The 21,812-nt window shown below is 36.8% G+C and overlaps 1 protein-coding gene across 5 annotated transcripts in view; it reads left to right on the forward strand.

Moving 5' to 3' along the window:
- Nucleotides 1–21,812, forward strand: part of ANAPC1 (anaphase promoting complex subunit 1) — a 101,239-nt gene that overhangs the window by 34,315 nt on the left and 45,112 nt on the right. For 4 of the 5 annotated variants that reach the window (XM_054575548.1, XM_054575547.1, XM_054575549.1 and 1 more), the window contains exons 18-27: nucleotides 801–875; nucleotides 1,630–1,898; nucleotides 3,193–3,284; nucleotides 4,560–4,708; nucleotides 6,115–6,193; nucleotides 10,773–10,951; nucleotides 13,168–13,382; nucleotides 16,880–16,998; nucleotides 18,478–18,749; nucleotides 20,878–21,112. In XM_054575548.1, coding sequence (XP_054431523.1) covers nucleotides 801–875; nucleotides 1,630–1,898; nucleotides 3,193–3,284; nucleotides 4,560–4,708; nucleotides 6,115–6,193; nucleotides 10,773–10,951; nucleotides 13,168–13,382; nucleotides 16,880–16,998; nucleotides 18,478–18,749; nucleotides 20,878–21,112 — 1,684 coding nt within the window. Of the gene's footprint in view, nucleotides 1–800; nucleotides 876–1,629; nucleotides 1,899–3,192; nucleotides 3,285–4,559; nucleotides 4,709–6,114; nucleotides 6,194–6,570; nucleotides 6,608–6,702; nucleotides 6,774–10,772; nucleotides 10,952–13,167; nucleotides 13,383–16,879; nucleotides 16,999–18,477; nucleotides 18,750–20,877; nucleotides 21,113–21,812 lie in introns of all 5 variants that reach the window. The other variant, XM_054575551.1, reaches the window with a different exon arrangement.

Below are 21,812 nucleotides of genomic sequence, written 5' to 3' on the forward strand. Positions count from 1 at the left end.
AACTACTCTAACAGGAAGTCCTCAAAAGATACAGTGGCTCACACACAATAAAAATCTGTATCTTGATCATATGACAGTACTTAGCAAGTAAACAGGCCACACAGTTATTAGGGACCCAGGCTGATGGAGCATGTGCCGTCTCCAACTTGGGGGTTGACTCCGTCTAGTCAGGTTCAAGGTTCAAGTGCTTGGAGGAACGTTCATAGGTTGTTGTGTCCAGGAACTGGGCCTGGACATGGTGGCCTCCACTTTCATCTGAGTCACACTGTCACAGGGCCACACCTCAGTCTGAGGTCGGCAGGGATATGTAAGCCTGGCTGTAAGACAAGAAGGAGGAGAACACAAATTTTGGAAAGGAACTACCTACCTCTCTCTGCCACAGAATTGTTAGACTGTCCACTGTGGACAGACTCTAAATAAAATGTCTGCTTCATTCTGGCATGTGGCTGACATTGGGTTTATTCTTTGAGACATGGCATATTTGGTTATGGCTTCTGATCCTTGTTCTTCTAAAGGGGTGAAGATATATATCATCACAGAAGTAGAGGAGGAAAGAAAACTCCCATTGAAGTGCCTGTGAGCCCAGGCACTGTGCTAGGTGCTTTACATACATGATTTCATTTAATCTTGATGATGATCCTAGAAAAAAGGTATTTATTTGTACCATTCCAGGCAAAAGAATGAGTTTTGATCACTCAGTTTCCATGGTTGGTGGAACTGATTTCTGAATCTTTTCAGTTGATCATTTGACACTGACAACTTTATATGATTTTGTCTTCTCTTTTGGGGTTATTTTCCAGTTTGACTTCGAAGGATCACTTTCCCCAGTAATTGCACCCAAAAAAGCAAGGCCTTCTGAAACAGGATCTGATGATGTAAGTATTATTTCTTGTTAATATTAATTGACTTGTAGGTACTTTTACACATCTCCCATTTCTGTGGTATATATATTGATGTGTGTATACAAGTATACCTTGCATTATTGTGCTTCACAGATACTGTGTTTTTTTTGGAATTGAAGGTTTGTGGCAACCCTTCATCAAGCAATCTATTGGCATGACAGCATTCTTCCAACAACCTTGCTCATTTTGTGTCTTTGTGTCACATTTTGATAAATCTTGCAGTATTTCAAACCTTTTCATTATTATTACATTTGTTATGGTCATGTATAATCAATGATGTTTGATGTTACTATTGTAATTGTTTTGGGACACCACAAACTGCACTCATGTTAAGATGGTGAACTTAAATGGTAAATGTTGTGTCTGTTCAGACTGCTCCACTGACACACTGTTTCCTATTCCCTGTGTCTCCCTCTCCTTGGGCCTCCCTTTTCTCTGAGACACAAGTAATAACCCTACAGTGGCCTCCAAGTGAACGGAAGAGGCACATGTCTCCTTCTGGAGAAGATGCTGTGAAGGTTGTTGAAATGACAACAAGAGATTTAGAATATTATGGAGATGGCTTAGCCATTCTGATATTCTTCTTATTTTTCAACATTGTGATTTTTTTTTCATATTCTTAGATCAACTTAATACGAAAATGGAACTTGAATTGCTTTAATTTAAGTTTTTAATGAAATTACAAGGAGGCATGATTTAAAAATTAATATCCTTTTCTTCTTCGCAGGATTGGGAATATTTACTGAATTCAGACTATCATCAGAAGGTTGAGTCTCACCTTTTGAATAGATCTTTATGTCTGAGTCCTTTGGATGTTTCTCAGATGAAGGATGAAGACTTGTCACAGAATCTCAGTCTGGATTCTTCTACACTTCTCTTCCCTCACATACCTGCAATTTTTTTTGTTCTTCACCTTGTCTATGAGGAACTTAAGTTGAATACTCTAATGGGGGAAGGAATTTGTTCACTTGTTGACCTCCTCGTTCAGTTGGCAAGGTAAATACTGTCTGTAGAGTGGAAACTTCCAGGAATGCCTAGGTGACTTGATCTTCCCTGTGAATGTTATAGTTGAAACTTCTAAATATATTTCTGAAATAGGCCTTCTTAAAATCCCAGAGCATTTTTAATAAACCACAGAACTGTTTGAAGATACTGGCTGTGTAAGGGCCTGTGGGTTATGCTAAGGTTGCAAGTTTTGTCCTAAGGTCAGTGGAAGTCATGAAAGTATATTAAACAGTGGGCATGACCTGCTGAGCATTTCATGTTGACAAGATGACTGGCTGCACCGTGGTGGAAGTCCTATAACAACACCTGCTGTTCTGTGACACTACCTACATTCAAGTAGTGCTTACACTTCACAGAGTCGTGGTTTAGCTACATAAATTGTCAAACAAGGTAGGCTTCTCTGTCCCCATTTAGTGATGAGAATACCTGGTCAGGTGTGTTTCCAGGAACATGACTCTTGGCTAGCTCTGCGCTTTCTGCTACGTTGTCTGTGGTCATCTCTGTCTTTCGGGTTCCTAATGGATCTACACTCAGATTGTTCTAATAATGCAGTTTAACAGCCTTGCTAGCACTCTGTGTGTGGCACTGGATTCTAAACACATTGAGGTATTGTTTATGCCTTTTTGATCCTTGATGATAAAGAGCGTTGAATTGAATCAAAATGTCAAGTCTGAGTTAAGATTTTAGCACATTTTCTAATTTCCTTGATCCTTCTTGAGATACTGACATTGTTTTCTGAGACATACTAGTTTTAATTGATGGTCAGCTTCTCTTAGGTCAGAGCTTTACTATCACGAAAATTCTCTTGTCATGAAATCATTTCCAAACTCTAATCATGGGCTTTCTGAAATAAAAAACATTTGTGTAATGTTTTGCATTTTTATAAGATTTTTCACATATCTTATTTAATCTTAAAACTTCACAGTGAGTAAACTGTGTGTTTCCCCATTTTCTAGAAGAAAATATTGAGCTTCTGGAGATGATTTACTGAGGATCACACAGTGAATAAGTAATGGAGGAAAAATTAGGCCACGGGGTTTTTACCGGTGTTTTTACCTCCACAGAATTGTGCCTAATAAAAAGAGTTTTTTGGTTGCATTTATCATATTGGGCACTGCAAAGTCTAGAAATAGAATAAAGAGACTCTAGATTTGATTATTTTCTTCTAAGTAAGTTTCTAAGTTGAAAGGTCAGCTGATGAATTCTTCTAACTCTGGGGCAGAGGGAGGAAAATGCTGTAATACCTTCCTCGTTATTTCTATTTTATATGTTCCTATTGTTTTAGGGACTTAAAATTGGAACCTTACTTAGATCATTACTACAGAGATTACCCAACGTTTGTCAGAACTACTGGACAAGTGTGCACAATTGACCAAGGTAAGCATTTGTGTTGTTAAACATTTTGTGACAGTGTAGTTACATTTGCTTATATTTTTATATTTATATTTAGTCTCTAAGTCAGGGGGCAGGGACTTTCTACCAGGCAGATTTTAGTTTGTGCTTATTTCTGATTTGCAGTAAGCCATTGTGTGTGGGGAAAATTATACCCATCAGTAAGGTTCTGAGTTACAAAAGCTTAGAGAGCTTCCAATGCTAAGGATGCTCTGCCCAAGACCTGTGCTTGTCATCCAAGTGAATGATACTAAAATTTTACTTCCTCTGTTGCACTGGCCACATTTCAAGAGCTCAGTAGCTGCGTGGGTCTAGTGGTTGCCATATTGGAGTATGTTCATTACCACTGCCCGAGCTAAAGAGACTTAGGTTTGGGGCCCAGTTGTTAGAACACAGGAATCCTGGCTGCCTCTGCTGTTTTCTCACCTTTCAGGTTAGGGTAGAAAATTTAGATTAGATTGTTTATGTGCCTTGAGCACAAAAATTTGCTCTCTTTCCATCCAGTATGGGATAAAATAGTAACTATTTAAATTCTACATATTATAATATAGTCAGCTTGTTTACTGTGACAGAAAACATGGACCATTTTGGAAAATACAGAAAATGTTATCCTGCTCAGTCGTACGAGGGGGGACCCAGGAAAACCCCGGAAATTATTTATAAAAAATTGTGTATCTATTTTTACATGTTTAAACTTCAGTTGCCTTCAAAGACTCTGCATTTGATGTAACACCTATTGAGACTTTTTTTCCACTGCTCAAAACAGTTTCTGAATTTGTCGATTTTGATGTCTTTTAGTGCTTCTGCTGTTTTTTTTTTGTTTGTTTGTTTCATCTTCCACATTGGCAAACTGTTTCCCTTTGAGGACTTTTTTTTATACAGGGAAACAAAAGCCACTCTTGGGTGAATAGGGAGGGTGGGGCACAGGGATCAAAAACTGCTGAACACCCAGTGTGGTGTGGGCAGGTGCACTTGTAAATCACCCATCATGAAATGGGCAAATGTACTGAGAGAATTTTCAAAAAAAATTCTCTTCAGCTGAACACAGCCTCTCACAACACCACCAGCTGGTACACTGATACAGATGGGTTCCTAGAACACTCATCTATCACAGGAAGCCTGTACTACAAGGCTTCCTTGTAAAACGAAAGATAATTCTTTTTTTATTTTAGGGTCCCCCTCATATCTGTCAAAACCTTTATAATAAAATAACATTGTCTTAATGTATTCTTGTATGTTTATAAACATCTAATTTTAAAGGTCAAACAGGGTTTATGCATCATCCATCGTTTTTTACTTCTGAGCCACCAAGTATTTACCAGTGGGTGAGTTCTTGTCTGAAGGGTGAAGGAATGCCCCCCTACCCTTACCTCCCTGGCATCTGTGAAAGAAGCCGACTTGTAGTTTTGGTAGGTACTCACAGTATTGCCTAACTTATTTGTTTTTCTCTTTTTCTTTTAAAGTATTTAAAAAATTATTGTACTGTAAAATTAACTTTAAAAAAATGTTGTGTGCAATTCTGTGAATTCCAACAAACGTGTAGATTTATGTAATCACCATAACCAGGATACAGAGCAGACCCCTTCTCTCCTATTAAAATTCCTTTACACTTTTGAGATTCATGCACCTGTTCCTTTTATCAGCAGTTGTGAATACAGCTGCTATAAACATTCAAACCCAGGTTTTTGTATGAAAATAAGTTTTCATTTCTCTAGGGTAGATACCCAGAGGTAAGATTGATGGTTATATAGTAAGTATATATTTAGTTTTTTAAGAGACTGTAAACTGTTTTTCAGAGTGACTCTACCATTTTACATTCCCTCATCAATGTGTGACCATTCCAGTTTCCCTGCATTTTTGTTATTGTTTGATATTGTTAGTATTTTTAATTTTTACCATTCTGATAGAATGTATAGTGATACTTTGGTTTCAATTTGCATTTCCTTAATAGCTAGTGATATTTTGAGTCTTCTAGATATGAGGTTTTGTCAGATATGTGGATTGCAAATATTTTCTCCTGGTTTGTAGCTTGTCATATCTCATCATTCTCTTAATGTTTATTTTGCAGAGCAAAAATGTTTAATTATGATGAAGTCAATTTATCTAGTTTTTTCTTTATGGATATTGCTTTTGGTGTCATGTCTAAGTATTCGTTATTTAACTTAACACAAAGATTTTCTCTCTCTTTCCTCTTAGAAGTTTTATGGTTGTATGTTTTATATTTAGATATGTGATCCATTTTGTTTATTTTTTTTATAAGTTGTGAAATTTAGGTTGAGGTTCTTATTCAGTTTGGATGTCCAAATCTTTTAGCACCATTTTTGGAAAAGATTATTGTTTCTTTTACACTTTTGTCAAAAATGGGTTTCTTTAACAGAAACAGAGCGTTAGGGTTTACCTAACCAGAAATGACCCAAAAATGTCTGTTAGTTCATGAGCGCATGAACAAAGTTGGTACATCTGTATAATGGAATACTGCTCAGCAGTAGAAAGAAACAAATTCCTGATAGATGTGGTCAGTGTGGTGGTTCTCAAAGGCATACTCATGAAGTAGGACACATTTGTGGTTCCAATTACATGACACTGTAGAAGAGGCAAACTACAGGGAAAGAACAAAGATGAGTTGTCTCTGGTGCTTGTGTAGGAGGAGCAGATGGACCACAAAGGGCCCTGGGCACCTTCTGGGGTGAGGAAGGTATTCTGTATCATGATTGTGATAATGGTTATATGATTGTGCAATGTTTATCAAAATGAAAACCTGTACACCTAAATGGGTGAACTTTCCTATGTGTAATGGTATTTTCTCTTTGTACAGAGTATCGCGCTCTACATTCTTGGTGATGAAAGCTCTGTTTCTGATGAGTCCTCACCCTATTTATCAAGAATAACTCCAGGTAAGTCAGTGAAATGTTAGGCTTCCCAAACAAAATTTAATGAATGCCAATATAGAAGTTGAAATTAAAAAATTAAAAATTTCCTAAGTGTTTGCTTTAGAGTCCAACTCTTGCCTCATTTTAGAATTTACATCTTATACTATTCTGGTCTAAGCCTGCGACTGATTGTCAAAGACCAGGATGATTTAAAATCTAAGAAACTTTATATTTTCATTGTACTTAAGAAGGACTACTTTAGCTTCAGTGAAATACTTTCCAGCTTATTTTATTATTTTCTAGGAGTTAACAAAATTTTATTTCCAGTTTTCTTTTGTATGTTATGTATTTTCTTTACCAGGAAGACTATCAAAATAAAGTTTCATTTTGTTACCTTGTAGCCCCCCAAAAATCACAAGCAGAACAAGAGGAAAACAGGTGACTTTTATTCAGATTGTGCTTTTATATTAAAAAGATAATACAGTATCATGTATCACTCTTCCGTTTAATAACTGAGTTTTGTTTTCTTACAGGTTTAGTTTTAGTCCTTCTACATCCGTGTCTAGTCTAGCTGAAAGATTAGTTGTCTGGATGGCCAGTGTAGGTAAGGTCATCTTTACTTTTCATGTGTCACTGCAATGTCAGTGGGAACCCCCTACTTTCCCTGGACCCTCCTCACGAAGGCCAGCTTCCTCAGAGCTTGCTAGACCTAGGAGGCATGGGGAGAGAGGTCTCTCGCTCTAGGAGAGGGTCCGCTTTCCCTGACAGTCTCACAACTTTTATATGACATCAGCAATACCTACTTTTTATCTGTCAGCCTCAGAATGGAGAGCACCAATCACTGCATACCATGCCTGAAGCCATTATCATACTCAGATATCAGGAGGGAATGTTTTTGGCAAAACCTTAAAGTAATTGTATAAACATGCAGGTGGGCTTTGGAAGGGTATAGGCCAGGGATTTTAGGCACTGAGATGAAGAGTCCTGGGTGGAGGGACAAAAAGAGTTTTCTATTCTCTAATTTTAACCTTGTGCTCCTAGGTTTCAAACTGACTAAAGTACTAAAGAAATTTTTCACAAAAATAAAGAACTAAAAAAATCAAACTATCAATATAGACACATTAAAAAAATGAGGATGTGTCTGTGTTAGAAAGTAATGCTCTAATGAATGTTACAGGATATTTCTGAATTCTTGAAGACTGTTCTAAATGACAGTTTTTCGTTGTTGTTTTTTATATGCCCCGTTGAAAATTGTAGTAGGTGGCATTAGTATCACAATAGGATACCTATGCTGAAAATATATTGGATGAGTTCTATTTATATATCTAATAAAATTATTATTCTCATATAAGGACACATTTTTACCTTTAATAATCAACTTTCTATGTTAATAAATAATGTACAATTTATAAAATTTAGAAAATTATTTCAGAAAAAATAAAATTTCAATTAACATGAAGATTTGGAAAATTTTAAAAGTGAAATGTGGCATACATATAAAAAATGTACAAAATGTTTAAAGAATAACAATAAAGTGAATATTGATGTACTGGTCTCCACCATTAGAAATAGAACATTGCTAGTGCGGTCCAAGGTTCATGTGTAATTACTCCTGTGTGGTGTCCTCCCATACCACCCTACCTAAATTTTGTATTCCTTTTCTTATTTTGTTTTGTAGTTTTATCATCATTATATATTGCTTAGTATTTTTTGTTTAAAATTTTTAAAAAATATTTTATTGATTATGCTATTACAACTGTCCCATTTTATTTCTCTCCTTTATTCCTCTCCGCCCTGCACTGCCCCCGCCCCCAGCATTCCTTCTCGCACGGGGCCCTCCCACCCCCCTAGTAGATGTCCAGGGGTCATTCATATAAGTTCTTTGGCTTCTCCATTTCCTATATTATTCTTACCTTCCCTCAGCCTATTTTGTACCTACCATTTATGCTGCTTATTCCCTGAACCCTTTCCCCCATTCTTCCCTGTCCCCATCTCTTCTGATCTACATTTCTATGATTCTGTTCCTGTCCTAGTTGTTTGCTTAGTTTGCTTTTGCTTTTGTAGGTTCAGCTGTTGATAGTTGTGTTTGTCATTTTACTCTTCACAGTTTTTGATCTTTTTTCTTAGATAAATCCTTTTAATATTTCACATATTAAGGGCTTGGTGATGATGAATTTCTTTAGCTTTATTTGATCTGGGAAGCATTTTATCTGCCCTTCCTTTCTAAATGACAGCCTTGCTGGATAGCATAATCTTGGATGTAGGTCCTTGTCTTTCTTGACTTTGAACACTTCTTTCCAGCCCCTTCTTGGCTGCAAGGTTTCTTTTGAGAAATCAGCTGATAATCTTATGGGAACTCCTTTGTAGATAACTGTCTCCTTTTCTCTTGCTGCTTTTAAGTTTCTCTCCTTATCTTTAATCTTGGGTAATAAAATTATGATGTGCTTTGGTGTGTGCTTCCTTGGGTCCAACTTCTTTGGGTCTCTCTGAGCTTCCTGGACTTCGTAGAAGTCTATTTCCTTGGCTAGATTGGGGAAGTTCTCTTTCATTATGTTTTCAAATAAGTTTTCAATTTCTAGCTCTTCCTCTTCTCCTTCTGGCACCACTATGATTTGGATGTTGGAGTATTTAAAGTTTTCCTACAGGTTCCTAAGCCTCTCCTCAATTTTTTGAATTCTTGTTTCTTCATTCTGCTGTGGTTGAATGTTTATCTTTCTCTTCTGCTCCAAATTGTTGATTTGAGTCTTGGTTTCCTTCCCTTCACTGTTGGTTCCCTGTATATTTTTCTTTATTTCACTTTGTATAGCCTTTGCTTTTCCCTCATTTTGTGACCATACTCAACCAGTTCAGTGAGCATCCCGATTACCATTGTTTTGGACTGCATCTGATAGGTTGGCTATCTGTTCATTGCTTAGTTCTGTTTTTGGAGCTTTGATCTATTCTTTCATTTGGGCCATATTTCTTTGTCTCAGCGTGCCTGCTACATGGAAGGGGCAGAGCCTTAGGTATTTGCCAGGGTGGGGCAAACCAGGTCTCTGAGTTGTGACATTGTGTGTGGGGGAGGGGTCCTAGAGGGATCATTTCCAATTGCTTGGCTCTCGCCCAGCTTTCAGTCACTTCCCCTGCTACTCATAAGCAAATTGGGCCCTTCTGGTGCTGATTCCCAGGTGGGTGGGTTTGTGTACGTTCTAGGACCTTGTGGGTCTCTCCAATGAACTCTTTTATGAGGCTGGGAGTTTCTCTTGCCACCATAACCCCCACAGGTTTTTATCTCCAAAGGTTTTGAGGCTTTCTTTTCCTGCACTGGAACCCTGGATTGCGAGATCTATCTTGCTCCCTAGCTCTTCCTCCCAGTTTATCTCCATGCAAATATGGGACTGCCTGGTCTGCTAGCTACTGCCTTGCCACACATCCTCTTCGTCCCAGCTGCCCCTCTCTGCCCCTTCTACCAGTCTGGATGAGTGTTTCTTCTTTAGCTCCTTGGTTGTCGGACTTCCATACAGGTCAATTTCCTGATGATTCTCATTATTTTTTGTTTTTAAATTTGTTGTCCTTCCTTTGGTTGTGCAAGGAGGCAAAGTGTATCTACCTATGCCTCTGTCTTGGCTGGAAGTCCAAAAAAAGGGTTTTTTTTAATTGATACTTTTTGAGAGAGAAAGAGATACAGACAGATGTTGATTTGTTTTTCCACTTATTTATGCATTCATAGGTTGATTCTTGTACATACCCTGACCCGGGATCAAACCCACAACCTTGATATATGATAGTGCTCTAACCAACTGAGCTACTTGGCCAGTGCCAGTGTTTTATGTTTTTGAACTTTATGTAAATAGACATAAATATAAATATGTTTCTGTTATCTTATTTTCTTTGCTCAATACTATTATTTAAAGATTCATCCACGTTGACTGATGTAGCAGTAAGTTATTTGTTTTCATTGCTAAATACTTCATTATTTAAATACATCAAAACTTATTTATCCATTCTGTTGATGATAGCAATGGGCTGTTTCCTCCCATCCCTTTTTTTGTCATAATGAAACAATATTGCTAATGAATATTTTAATGCCAGTGTCCTCGTGCTCATGTGCACACATTTCTGTATGATTATTGTTGGACCATGGAGCGGACCTGTCTATACATGCTAAGCGTTTTCCAGTGTGGTTGTATGGTACATACCACCATTAATTGTGGTCAAGAATCACTGTTGCTCTGCATAGTTGCCAATACTTGATATTGATTGACTTAACATTTGTCTATCAAGTGAGTGTGAATTTCTATTTTTAATGGTTTTTAGATCACATTTCCTTGATCACTCATTGGATAGACCATCTTTTCATATGTTTATTGACTGTGTTTCATCTAATGGAACAGTTAAGTCCTTTGTGGTTTTCCTATTGTATTGTTTTTCTTTTTCTTAAGGTTTTTTTTAAGTTTTGTAAAGAGACCTCTTTTACTAGTCGAGATGCTAGCCTGGCAGTGAGATGAATAAAATTAATTTCTTTCCTATTTGTCAGGATAGATGTTTGCTAACTTTAGTCAGAGGGTAACCAGGAGAGTGGCAAGTCTGCATGAAAAATGTTCTCTCTTCCTTTCACCATCAGGTTTCACTTTAAGAGACTTGGAAACTCTTCCCTTTGGAATTGCTCTTCCCATCAGAGATGCAATTTACCACTGTCGTGAGCAGCCTGCTGCAGACTGGCCAGAGGCTGTGTGTCTCCTGATTGGACGTCAGGACCTGTCCAAGCAGGCCTGTGAAGGAAACTTACCCAAAGGGAAATCTGTGAGTGTCAACACAGAAAATTCAAGGTTTAGTTTTAGCATTAGTAACATCAAAGTAGAAATGTTCTACATTTCCTTTAAGTCTTTCTGCAAGTATGTATGTCACATTTGTCTTTCTTACATTATATGCCAGATGGCATTTATAATATGCCAGATGGCATTTATAATTGGACAAGTATTATTAATTGTAAATTAAACATGGGAATAGGAGATTTTGGAATGCTTCATCTGGTCTGGACCTTTTTTCACCTTTAGTCAGGACAAGTGCTAATCAGTAGGGCAACTACCGTGACTGGTTTGTGCCATATTGGTAGTTTACTTTGTAATATGTAGGGAAAGGCAGAGCACGTAGATTGTGCATTGGAATAGTTAATATATAACTGTTTTCTTTTTCATACATTTCTTGAATTTAACCTTTTAAATAGGTATAAATATATCTGTTTAATCACATAAAACTCAAGACCCAGGACAAGAATTTTTGTGGAAGGAAGGAAGGGGCACTAAGGTTGCCGAAAAGGTGTCTTCATGTCACCCCTTCTGAATACTGCCCTTCGTGAGTCTTCAAGTCTGTTTTTTAAAGAATGGGTTCTAAGAACCTACAAGTAGAAAGCGAACTACACCATTACTCTCCAATTATTTTAAAATCAGCCTCCTTTAAAACTTAAAAACAGAGCTTTTAAAACTTGTACTAACTTTAAAAACAGAGCTGGTAGTGCATTACCGTGAGCATCACGGAGGGCTCAGAGATGATACTTCCACTCCCGGTGACAGTGCAGATTTGCTCATCTCTCACTAGCCTTTGAACCAACAGATAATGAAGAACACATTCTAACTGTTTATAATCCACATCAGGTCTTAGGCTACTGTTATTTCAGAACCTCTATCAAAATTTATTCCTGATACTAGTGTTGCCTCCTGGATCTGTGACAGAAGCAGTTTCCATGGGGACCTAGCCTCCAGCAGGGTCCCACCAGATAGTGCTCTTCAGTCTGCACTTACCAAACAGCTCCTAGCTGAATTTTTGTTTTTAACAGAAAACCTTTTTTTTTTTGGTTTATAATATGGTTATCCTTTCCTTGACCAAGTAAGTTTTAGTCTTTATGCCTCTTTCACTTACTAGAGAGAGAGCAGTATAACATTGTTAGCAAATGATAACATCAGTTCCAAATGGTATTGATATTCATTCCCCTGTATTTAACTGTCATTTTAAGTAATTCTGTCTAAATTCAGTTTGTTTAGTTATTTGAGGCTATATTTTATAACTCATCTAAATTCAATTTATCAGCTATTCAGGTCTATGTTTTATAGCTAACTCACCCATTAGAATATGGTTTCTTTTAAAAATTGGGTATTTTATAGGAACCATAATGAATTTTTATGAACTAAATAAAAACAATTATTTAGCCATATCTGCCATTTTTTATGTAATATTGTTTCTATATTAAATGTTATAGAACTCTAGCATTTCAACTATGAGTTAATCTTTTGTTTAAAAGAGTATAAAATGTTATTGAGAGAAGATTCATGCTGTTGACATCTGTGTTGAAGTCTGAATTACTTGGACTGGGAAGGCTCGTGTTAAAGTACATGCTGAGCTTATGAGGAAGGAATGATAATCAAGGAATGAACCTTTTTCATTTGTTTTGCTACATTTAATCCCTTCCCTTTTAAGAAATTTTTATTTGGAACATATTTATAAACAAAAGTGGAAACTAGCCATGATCCATTGTATTTAAAGTACTTAAAGGAAGAAGGTATTGCTCAGCTTTTTGTTGTATATTTCTCATGTTTTTCTTTTCTGCTTATACTAATCAATGATAATATATAAATTAGTATGGGTTTTAAGTAATAATAGGGGTCTTATATTCCACTTACAGTAATTTGTTTCCTTTTCAAGATATTTAGGATATAGTTAGATTTTTACAACTTACTCAGACCCTTTTCTTTCAAAGAAATCATCCTCTTGACTCTTGTCTTAAATTTAAGCTTTTTCTCTTAGCTCAGTTAAGAATTTTCGATGGAAAATCTAATTGTACTATAAGAGAGAGTTCTAGGTTAGAGTTTTGGTATGTTATTGGGAATCCAGTCCAGCCTGCTTTTGAATGCATAGTTTCTCTGTGTTGATAGTTACGATATGTCATCCTGGACATCCTCAGATTCAGTCAGTGCATGTTGACTGGTTTGTAAATTGTCATTACAATCAAGTCTGTTACTCAGGTGCTCTCATCAGATGTTCCTTCAGGAACAGAGACTGAGGAGGAAGATGATGGCATGAACGACATGAATCAGGAGGTTATGTCACTCATATGGAGTGAAGATTTAAGGGTGCAGGATGTGCGGAGGCTTCTTCAAAGTGCACATCCCGTCCGCGTCAATGTAGTGCAGTATCCAGAGCTCAGTGACCACGAGTTCATTGAGGAAAAGGAAAACAGGTAATGGGAAGCACGAATTACCTCTCTTCAGAGTTTTGTTTTGTTCTTTTTTAATGCTAAAACTCAAAAAAGATACTTTAAAGTTAAAAGTACCATGTATTTTAAGTATTTACCAACCTTAATAATCTATACATTTTAAAAATATTTTGGCGTTTAATGATGTAAGTGTTGTATTGTAGACTCTCCTCCTGACATACAGATGCCTGCTATTTAGAAAAGGTGAATCTAGCACCATTTTGTTCTTAGTTACTTTAAGAATTTACAAAGGAGCCATGGCTATTGGCTCAGTGGATTGAATACCGGCCTGCAAACCCAAATGTTGCTGGTTTGATTCCCAGTCAGGGCACATGCCTGGATTGTGGGCCATGTCCCATTTGGGGGCGTGTGAGAGGCATCACATCACTGTATCTCTTGCATATTGATGTTTCTCTCTCTCTCTCACTCCCTTCCTTCCCGTCTCTCTAAAAATAAATAAATAAAATATTAAAAAATAAAAAGAATTTACAAAGGAAAACATTGAACTCTCCCTTGTGTTTCTTGATCAGGAAAATATTTTGAATGCTTTTTGTATTGTTTTTAAACTTACACCAGTATTCGTTCCTTACTCCCATTAGGAACTCTATTAATGATAGGCAATACTGTATCAGCCTTCTCTTTTGCCACTCTCTATCACTTATGTCCCTTGTTACATCACTAATACTAATTTATACCTTGATAAATTGTACGGTTTAGTAGTAGTCAGTATCACATGGCTGACATTCTAGAGTTGTTACCTTGGGACAATTCAGCCTAATTTTTTTTTTCCAGTTACAGTTGACATTCAATATTATTTTATATTAGTTTCAGATGCATAGCATAGTGGTTAGACATCTGTGTAATTTATGAAGTAATTCCCCCCAATAATTCCAGCAACCATCTGGCACCGTACATAGTTATTACACTATTATTGACTATATTCCCTATGCTGTACTTTATATCCCTGTGACCATTTTGTAACTACCAACTTGCACTTCTTAATCCTTTCACTTTGTTCACCCAATCCCCAACCCCCTCTCCCTCTGGCAACAACCATCAGTTTGTTTTCTGTATCTATGAGTCTCTTTCTGTTTTGTTTGTTAATTTTGTTCTTTAGATTTCACATGTAAGTGAAATTAAATGGTATTTGTCTTTCTCTGGCTTATTTCACTTAGCATAATACCTTTTAGGTCCACCCATGTAGTTGCAAATGGCAAGATTTTATTCTTTGTTATGGCTGAGTAATATTCCATTGTGTATAAGTACCACGGTTTCTTTATCCAATTATCTGTTGATACACACTTGGGTTGCTTCCACATCTTAGCTGTTGTAAATAATGTTGCAGTGAACATAGGGGCACATATATCTTTTTGAATTAGTGTTTTTGCTTTCTTTGGATATAAGCCCAGATGTAGAATTGCTAGGTCATAAGGTAGTTCTGTTTTCAATTTTTTGAGGAACCGTCATACTGTTTTCCATAGTGGTTACACCAACCTGCATTCCCAGCAACAGTGCATGAGGGTTCCTTTTTCTCCACATTCTTGCCAACACTTGTTTGTTGATTTATTGGTGATAGCCATTCTGACAGGTGTGAGGTAATAATTTCGCTGTGGTTTTAAGTTGCATTTCTCAGATGATTAGTGACGTTGAGCATATTTTCACATTTCTGTTGGCCACATGTATGTGCTCTTTGGAGAAGTGTCTAATCAGGTCCTCTGCCCATTTTTTAGTTGGATTGTTTGTTTTTTCCTGATGTTATATGAGTTCTTTATAAATTTTGCATATATTATTAACCCCTCATCAGATGTATCACTCGTGAATTTCCTCTTCTATTCAGTAGATAGTTTTTTTTTGTTTTCTTGGTAGTTCAATTTAGATTTAAAAATTCTCTCTAGTCCTTTTATCTGCCCGGTCTCTTATTACCTATCATCTCTGCCACTCTTTCCTCCTTTCTTTACTTACTGTGGTACTTACTACTTCTAGGGAAGGACCATCCACATTTAGTCTCTGGCTGTTGAAGGCCTGAGTCAGTCATAATCCCCTCCTATCTCTGTTTCATTCCCATATGGACCCAAGCATTAGTCACTGTAAATGAGATGGAGTGACAGGAAGTTGTGTGAGAACCTGGCCAGTATCTGTTGGGTGACTTTGGATAAATTACTTAAACTTTTGCTGTCCCAGTTTCTGCTTCTATAAGAATAGGCATGATTGTAGCATTCATACCTTACAAGGTTGTTCTGTGTATCAAGTGAGTTATTTCTACATAATGCTGGGAACACTGCCCAACACATGGCAAAACTTAGTTGCAGTCAGTCATTCTGAACAGTTAATTTTGTGATGCTGATTTTTTTTTTAACCTTTTACTCTCTGAAATCAGAATATGTCTTTAGTTAGTAGGTGTTAAAATTTAATTGGCAATATTTTTTCTTTCCCAGTACCTCATGAAATAGTGATGCATCTTATAATCAATGGCATTATAAATGGAAAGGATACAGTTCTATTGTTTTCATTATGATAATGTTGTGGGTTACATGTAGGATTTCTGCCAAAAAAATACGGGATATTGCCTCCTGGCCTTAAATTTCCATAATCTAAATTAATGTGAGGCAGTGTTCCCAAAGAATCTTAGAACAGCAAAATTTTCCCCTCCAGTAAACTAGAAAAGCAGCTATGAGTATGTATAATCAGGAAGGGAGCCTGCTTGTGAATAGCTTTGTCTGCAGAGAAATTGTTAGCCTCCGAAGGGATATTTCTGTGTCTTCTGTTATAACTTGTGTTAAGTGTTTCTTGGTTATAGTGCCCCTACTTTCATAATGTGATTTTTTTTAAGGGACTTTACAGAATGTGATTTAACGTAGAAACAGGTAGCTCATAGGAGCCATTTTAACCTTGAACATCACTGATACATAGTGCTATCAGCCCTGTAAATCCTATCATATTAAGGAAACTGATTTTGTGTTTTCCCTGGCAACACCATGAAATCCGTTGACCTTCAGTGTAGGACCTTCCTTTCCTTCCTTGTGTAGAGGCCATGAAGGTGGCACTTCTGAGTCTCTCTTGGCAAAAATGGGTGGGAGGCGGACCCCAGATGTATTGAGGGCAGCTAGACTGAAAATAATACAATGAGGAAACCCAGAGTATATTTTCCTATGAGAGGGTTAGCAACAGTTAGAGTAGAACTTCAGGTTTCTGTTTCTGGATACCTCGGGAGAGTTGGCTTGGTCTATGGACCACCGGGTTTTCATTCAAAGCAAATATGAAACAATAGAAAGGAATTGGGTTTCCCCTTAGAGTTTCTAAGGGGGGCAAGAGTATTAAAGTGAGAATGACTGTTTGGATGATTCAACCACATCTTTGTATGATTTCCTGGATGTGACTTCATCTTACACAGCACACCTTCTTTCGAAATACTTGCCCACAGATTGCATTTCAATTGTTTTGCCTAAAAATTTTTAATATCTTGGTTTTAATTTTAATTATAGATTGCTCCAGTTGTGCCAGCGAACTATGGCCCTTCCGGTAGGACGAGGGATGTTTACCTTGTTTTCATACCATCCTGTTCCAACGGAACCATTGCCTATTCCTAAGTTGAATTTGACTGGTATGTTAAAGCCTGGGTTCAGTGATCAAGGAAATGAAATGATCTTTTTATCCCTAGTGATTTTGCATATTGTTAATAGCTGCTCTAATAGTTAATGCTGCTCAGATAACAAATCAGTCTATAACATTGAGGGAAGTAGATTGTAGTCCATCACGAATTTTTGCTTTTAGTGAGACCATTCCCAGATATAGAAAGTTACTTGAGAAAGTTTAGAAAGATATTATTAATAATGGTAAGATCTTAAAATAGTATGTAAAAATATTTAGTCTTAAAATGTCTTATGTCTTACTATGAATATGTGATCCTTATATAGAAACAAGAAAATATAGTAGTCCCACTAGTGTTAACATTTTGGTGTCTAAGTTCCTGAGTTTTATGTCTCCACTTTATAATTTCATATTTGTTTAATTATCAGAAAATTTAAATCAGGTTTAGAAATTATTTTAAAAATTTACTATATAATGAGCGTCTGTCCATATCTTGCATATCTATGTATATAATTATATGTATGTATGTAGGTATTGTATACACATTTTTAATCAACAACTTTATTTATGCTAGAGTATTTTAGTTAATGGGATATAATTCATTATCTTACTCATTTTTGATAGTTTATTTTTGATTGTATTTTTTCCATTATCATTTATCCCGTTATGCCCTCTTCTACTTCCACACACCCCCTTCCCCCTTGCAGTCACCAACTGTTCTCTGTGTTCATGAGTTTTTTCTTTTTTTGCTTGATCCCTTCACTCCCTAACCCCCATCCAGAGCTGTTAGCCTGCTCTCTATCTCTGAGTCTGTTTTTATTTTGCTTGTTACTTCAGTTTGTTCATTAGATGCCACATATGAGTGAAATCATGTGGTATTTGTCTTTTTCTGACTGGCTCATTTCACTTAGCATAATCTCAAAGGGTAAAATTTTCTTGTTTTTTATAGCCAACTAGTATTCCATAGTGTAAATGTACCACAGCTGTTTTATCCACTCGTCTACTGATGGACACTTGGGCTGCTTCCGAATCTTGGCTCTTCCCCCTTAATGTCCTAAGGAAAATAGGATGTGGCATATTTAAAATTAGCATTAGTGTCACCAAACCTCACGTTGGAATTTATTGTTAATATAGTTTAACTGCGACAGTAGTTGTAATTTTATTTTTTAATAAGCTTCCTGCTGTTTGAAAGATTTGAAAGCCTTAGATACCCTAATCTGATCTGCATAAAGTTAAATTGGTTTCAGTTATCTTATTATAGCCACATGTATTTTAGCAAAAAGGACAATGAATTATTTTAAGCAATTAAGGTTTTTCCACCTTGCATCAGGTTTGACTCACATGCATGAAAGTTTCAGTACTCATAGTAACTTAATATTATTACGGGTTTCGAATGTAGAGAAAGCAGTCTCTGTTCTCAGAAATCTAAATTTAACACCTTTGGTTTTGTAAATTTCTGTTCTCTCAGTTTTACATTTATTTGCCTGAATAGGGCGTGCTCCTCCTCGGAACACAACAGTAGACCTTAACAGTGGGAACATTGATGTGCCTCCGAACATGACAAGCTGGGCCAGCTTTCATAATGGTGTGGCTGCTGGCCTGAAGATAGCCCCGGCTTCTCAGATTGACTCGGCCTGGATTGTTTACAATAAGCCCAAGCATGCTGAGTTAGCCAATGAGTATGCTGGCTTCCTCATGGCCCTGGGCCTGAATGGGCACCTCACCAAGCTGGCCACTCTCAACATCCATGACTACTTGACGAAGGTGAGGACTGGTGCTCCCAGCTCCTGGGATTGTGTGCCTCACCTGGGTTGTTGCAGTAGCTCCTAATTGTTCTATTGGCTTTTCTTTATTCTTGTACCTTTAAATACATTCTTCTTAATACATTCTTCTACTACTACTTTAGAAAGTAGTCTTTCTAAAATATAAGTTGGAATATATCACTTCCCTGGTCAAAACTGTAATGAGTGATATTCCATTGCTCTGAATGAACGTTTAGGAGCCTAAGGGGCCCTGCTCACATCACCAGCCTTACTTTGTGCCACTTTGCCACTTGCTCCCCACCCCACAAATGGGACTGGCCATTTTAGCCCCTTGGCATAAACTCTTCCTCTTAGCCTAAACTCTTTCATTTTTATGCCATAAAAATTCACCAATTTAAAGTATACAATTTAGTGGTTTTTAGTATATTCACAGATTAGTGCATTGTTATCACTGGTAACTTTAGAATACTTTTACCGCCTTGTAAACAAACCTCATACCCAGTAGCAGTCGCTCTCCATTCCTCTCTTCCTCCAGCCCCAGGCAACCACTGACCTGCTTTCTGTCTATGTGGATTTGCTGATTCTGGACGTTTCATATGAATGGAATCATACAATATGTGGCCTTTTATGACTGGCTACTTTCTCTTAGCAGAATGTTTTCAAGGTTCAACCACATTATTTTTTGTATCAGCACTTCATTTCTTTTTATAGTCGAATAGAAACTCTGTTGTATGGATATACTGTATTTTATTCATCCATTCATTAGTTGATGGATATTTGGGTTATTTCAGTTTTTTGGCTATTAAGACTAATGTTACAATAAACATGCACATGTTTTTGAGTGGACATATGTTTTCATTTTTCTTGGGTGTATTGCTAGAAATGGAATTCTTGCATCATATGGTAACTCTTTGTTTAAATTTTTGGGGAACTACCAAACTGTTTTTCAGAGTGGCTGCACCATTGTACAATTGCACCAGCAGTACCTAGGAGTTCTAGTTTCTTCACATTCTTGCCAACGTCCTTTTTTTAAATTGTCATCCTAGTAGGTGTGAAGTAATATCTCATTGTGGTTCTGGTTTGCATTTCTATGATGGCTAATGATGTTGAACATCTTTTCATGTGCTCATAGCCTATTTATAAGTTTTTTTTGGAGAAATGTCTATTCATTTATTTGCTTATTTTTTAACTGGATTATCTTACTGAGTTTTATTCTTTATATAAGTAGTCCATTAACAGGTAAAAGATTTGCAAATTTTTCTCTCATTCTTCCATTTTTTTTTTTTTCACTTTCTGATGCCATCTTTGAAACACAAAAGTTCTTAATTTTGATGAAGTCCAGTTCCTGTATTTTTTTCTTTGATTGTTGTGCTTTTTTGTGTTGTATCCAAGTCATTGCCTAACCCAAGGACATGAATATTCACATATATGTTTTCTTCTAAGAGTTTTATAGTTTTAGCTCTTACATTGAATTCTATGATCCTTTACAGTAATTTTTGTATATAATATAAGGAAGGGTCCCACTTCATTCTTTGGCTTGTGGCTCTCCAGTTATCACAGCACTGTGTTTTGATAAGACTATTCTTTTCTCACTGGATTGTCTTAGCACCCTTGTCAGTGGACCATCACTTTGAGTGGGGTTTATTTCTGGATCACCTCAGAGCCATTTACATGTTCTCTCACGTGATATCATTCTCTCTCCCTTTCTAAAGTCGAGTGCCCCCCTTTCTGCCACTTTCTTGGCTAATTTGTACTTATTCTTCAGGTCCTATTGTGAATTCTTCAGGTCCTATTGTGAATTTTACTTTTTTAGAGATTACTAATAATTCCTCAGCCCCTCCTAATTTAAATTAGGTACCTTTAAAATACTCTTTTTTTATTTGTACTTTTTCAATGCATTACTTTTTAATAACATATTTGTATTTTTAGTTTAACACTTTTCCCCATTAGGGCACTAGCTTCATGAGGACAAGGACCATGTCTGTGTAGTTTGCTATTGTATTCTTGGTGCTTCTCACTGTGCCTGTCACATAAAATTACTTATTGAAAGTACTGGCAGGCAGTATTTTATTTAAAACTTTGTATCTGTTTTGGTAGTGGCTTAAGTTTCTATCTCCTCTCTATTGTAGGGTCATGAAATGACAAGCATTGGACTACTCCTTGGTGTTTCTGCTGCTAAGCTAGGCACCATGGATATGTCCATTACTCGACTACTTAGCATCCACATTCCTGCTCTCTTACCCCCGACATCTACGGAGCTTGATGTTCCTCACAATGTCCAGGTGGCTGCAGTAGTTGGCATTGGCCTCGTATATCAAGGGACAGCTCACAGGCATACTGCGGAAGTCCTGTTGGCTGAAATAGGTATGGCATTAATAGTGCTGTGTCTTCATTAGCATACATTTTCCACTCCACAGGAACCAAAGTAAGAATGATAATAAAATTACTAAAGGAAAAAAGAGCTGATGTGAGGATAGCATGATTGATACTAATTTTAAAAAAAAACTACAAGTACTGTTTTTCAAGGCTGGTATTACTATGTAGGTTATCAAGTCTGCGTTTTTATTTGGCAAGCTGAATATTGAGCTATCATTAATGAGGTGGTCTCAGTCACATGTGAGCCTGCTTTTATCCTACCGGGTCTCTGCTGGCATGTGTCTAGCAGTGGTTGTCACCTAAAACTCAAAGTTGATTATTTTGGTCCCCAAAACACAATGTTTATTCTGTTGTACAAAAGCACTTCCAAGAGAATGAAGTGATAGATTCCTGCTTTCCTCCTTTCTACATGCTAGTGGGCGTGTTGGTGATAAAATGCATTTCCTGTGTTGTCATCTTTTTCTGGCCTGTGGAGATGCTATTGGCATTGTTAGTATTGGCAGCAGTTTAGATACATACTTAAATGTTTTGTTGTATCCTATTCAGGATCTTTTTACAGGTATTTTAGGATATATTGTTGAAGATACTTTATTCTCTAAATTGATTGTAACAGTTAGCTATTGCTACAATACTGCTACATAACAAATAGCCACACAGTTGGCCTAAGCATCTCTGCTTCTGACTGCAG

The sequence above is a fragment of the Pteronotus mesoamericanus genome, unplaced genomic scaffold (genome assembly GCF_021234165.1).
Source record: "Pteronotus mesoamericanus isolate MK-2021 breed Mesoamerican mustached bat unplaced genomic scaffold, CSHL_Meso_final contig_311, whole genome shotgun sequence".
NCBI classification, from domain to species: Eukaryota; Metazoa; Chordata; class Mammalia; order Chiroptera; family Mormoopidae; genus Pteronotus; species Pteronotus mesoamericanus.